Source organism: Globicephala melas, chromosome 3, assembly GCF_963455315.2.
Source record: "Globicephala melas chromosome 3, mGloMel1.2, whole genome shotgun sequence".
Taxonomy (NCBI): domain Eukaryota; kingdom Metazoa; phylum Chordata; class Mammalia; order Artiodactyla; family Delphinidae; genus Globicephala; species Globicephala melas.
The window spans coordinates 7904500-7907488 of NC_083316.1; the positions used below are offsets into that span (position 1 = coordinate 7904500).

Consider the following 2989-nt stretch of genomic DNA (forward strand, 5'->3'; position numbering starts at 1 on the left):
AAAGCGTTTCTAGAAGAGTTTGCTTTAGCATGCATTATCTTTTTTATAACTTTGGTAACTTTCAAGCATACGAACAATCATCCCTTCGTATTCTTCTCATTAACCAGCATTATTAAAGCAGGAGTTGCATGAAATTGAATGAGAATTTGGCATCTGAGTAAAAAAGTCACATGAGAATTGTATATTTACAAGTTTTCCCCTGAATATTTGAAATCTCTTCTGCTCTCCTTTTCTCCACCTGCAGGTATACACACCACGATTCAAGGATAAGGCATCTGAACTTGAGATGTACAGAAAATAAAAGTGATTCCTCACTGTCCCCTCCAAAGGAAGGGGCAATCATCACCTCTGTTACACCACTGCTCTTCCCAGATCTGACCACCTGAGTGCACAATTAGCTATAAACCTCCCACCTATTGGGACATGGGAAAACAAAATAGCAGGAAGACCAAGGCTGTTATTTTGCTCTTTCCTCTGTGGGAAGAGGAAGAACAGCCTCAGAGCTTTCCCACACCCAGGAAGATGAATATTTCCCTGGATCTTCTGAAGCAAAGACCTCAGTTTGGTACAACCACGCCTGCATGTCTTAGGCTTATAAACCAATATTTGAATCCACATTATTGGTGATTGGCAAACCTAAACACATTTTCTATCATCATGTGTGAAGTTATAAGCTATAGCCAAAATGAGGAACATCTTTTGCTTCACTGGGAGCAAAAGATTTCTGAGGTTGTTTTAGAAATATACACATATATCTTAGCTAGCATCCAACGTCATCGTCAAATAGAAAATGCATTTGTGACTTCAAGCAGATGGAGATACCTCCAGCCCACCCACCTACTGATGTCACTTCATGGAGAAGACATGCAATGTGATAGGAGCTCCAAATTGCCACCATCAGTTGAAAGGGTCCCAAAGCTGAGAACACAAGTGCAAAGTGAAATATATTTGCAAGCTATTGTCTGTTCAGTGTGTCCAATTAGGGGAAATGGAAAATGAGAGTTCAACCCTTGATTTCTCTTCCTCTTCTATCTGTCTGCCTTTTTACCAGTTGATGGGACACGTCACCATGGCATCTAGGATCTTGGCACCATGGAGCAGGTGAGCCTGCTTACAAGGACAGAGAAAGACAGCCTGTCCTCAGCTTCCTCTCTGATCTGATGAGGAAAAATGGTTCTATTGTCTGTGACTCTAACAAATAGTGCAGAAATAATATCCAGGTAGACAAGAAATGAGCAATCAGTGCTTCCAGCCAGGATAAATCATCTAAGACCAGGCATCAGACACACAGGGTCCCCACGACATTCGTGCATCTTTCTGCTATCACAAGTTCAAACATGTGCTTCCCTTTTTCTTTAAACTTTTTATTTTGAGATAATCGTAGACTCGCATGCAGTCATAAGAAATAATACAGAAAGATCCCTGTACCACTTACCCAGTCTTCAACAGTTAGGTAACATCTGGCAAAGGTACTGACATTGATGTAATCCAGCAACATGCATTATGCTTTGAAAATCAGTGTAACCCTTTGAAAAAGGAAAGAATCCATAAAAATGTCTCAGGTTGGACAAATAATCTTTAGATGATGTTTTGTATATTTATGAACAGACTTCTTCGTTTGTTTAGGGAGGCATGGCAGGCACTGTTAACTCACTGAACTGCCAGTGTTTTGACTGGATCAAAGTTCTCTCTCACTGACAGCACTTTCTGTGGAGGAGCAATTTCTTTGCATTTTGTTTCATTTTAGGATTTCCTAAAATTAAGGTAATAGAGTGTCCAGAGTGGTATGAACCAACCCGCAAGATGCAGAACAGAAATACGAAGCTTCTAAAGTTGAAAATTTGAGAAAAGAGCAAAGCAGCTGTCATGGAGTGGCAGAGATAGAGGACCGGAAAGGACAGGATGGAGAGACGAGTGCTGATGTGCACGCATGTGCGAGGGTTCCTGGGGCCTGTTGCTGTGTTTCTCATCTGTCAGGTGTGTCTCCCCAGAGAAAATATCAAGAGCAGAGAAGAAATAAGGAAGATAAGTAATGGCAATGAGAACTCAGCAAAAAGAAAGGCAAACTGTAAAGCACGTATTTCTTTGATTGGGTGGTTGCATTTGGGGAGAAAAGGCCCAGGAAGTGTTCTTTGGAAAATATCCACCTATGTTTGCTGTGGAAAACATCCATGCTAGATGCATATAGCGGGGACTCAAGTATCAGCCAAGGAACCAACTTGGATATCCTCATCTTCAAGCGGAAGTGTGGGTGAGCAATGGTGGCAATCTTGGCACAGTAGAAAAGGCTGAGCCATGTGGCAAATCAAAGTCCCGATTCATTTATAAATGTGAGAATTACGAACTTCTCAGCAAGCTGAGGGAATTCAATCAAGGAAAGAACAGCCAGGTTAACGTAGAAGATGGCTAGTTGCAGACAAATCCTGGAAATCGCCAGGCAGGAAACAAGGAGATCCAATGGAATCATCTTTCTCTGCTTGATCAAGTGAATGCCATTCACAACCACAATGATGCCATTTACTAAAACCCCAAAGAGAAATTTTATCACTGCCAAACAAAGGTGGCTAATGAGGTAAGACTCCAGCATTTCGAGAAGAAAAAATCACCTACTGTAAAAAAATGATAAGTTATAGATTTTTGGACAGTTTGGATTATTCAAGTTTTCTATTTTTCTTCAACTAGATTAAAATCCCTTTGGAGGACATGACTCTTAACAATAAAGGTAATGAGGTAACAATATGGTAGACATTTGTTTGTATCACTGTTTTCTCAATTTAGTTCTGAGGCAGTAAAATAAGAAAGAGACTCTAGCAACAATTTGCTTCTTAATGATGGTGTTCGCATTTTCCAGGTCTACTTAGCTTTCAACTTCATCACAAGCAAATGGTGGAATCACCTTCAAGGCTGGGAGAAGGGCTCCTCCACTATATAAGCAGTGGAAGTTTCTCAGTCCTTCATCTCTACCATGAATATTTAATTGTGCCTGCAG

The 2989-nt window shown here is 40.7% G+C and overlaps 1 protein-coding gene across 1 annotated transcript; it reads right to left on the reverse strand.

Moving 5' to 3' along the window:
* Positions 1-1691: 1691 nt before the first annotated feature.
* Positions 1692-2587, reverse strand: TAS2R1 (taste 2 receptor member 1). The gene is given in 2 exon segments (XM_030856465.2): positions 1692-2089; positions 2092-2587. Coding segments are annotated over 2 exon segments (894 nt in total).
* Positions 2588-2989: the final 402 nt, after the last annotated feature.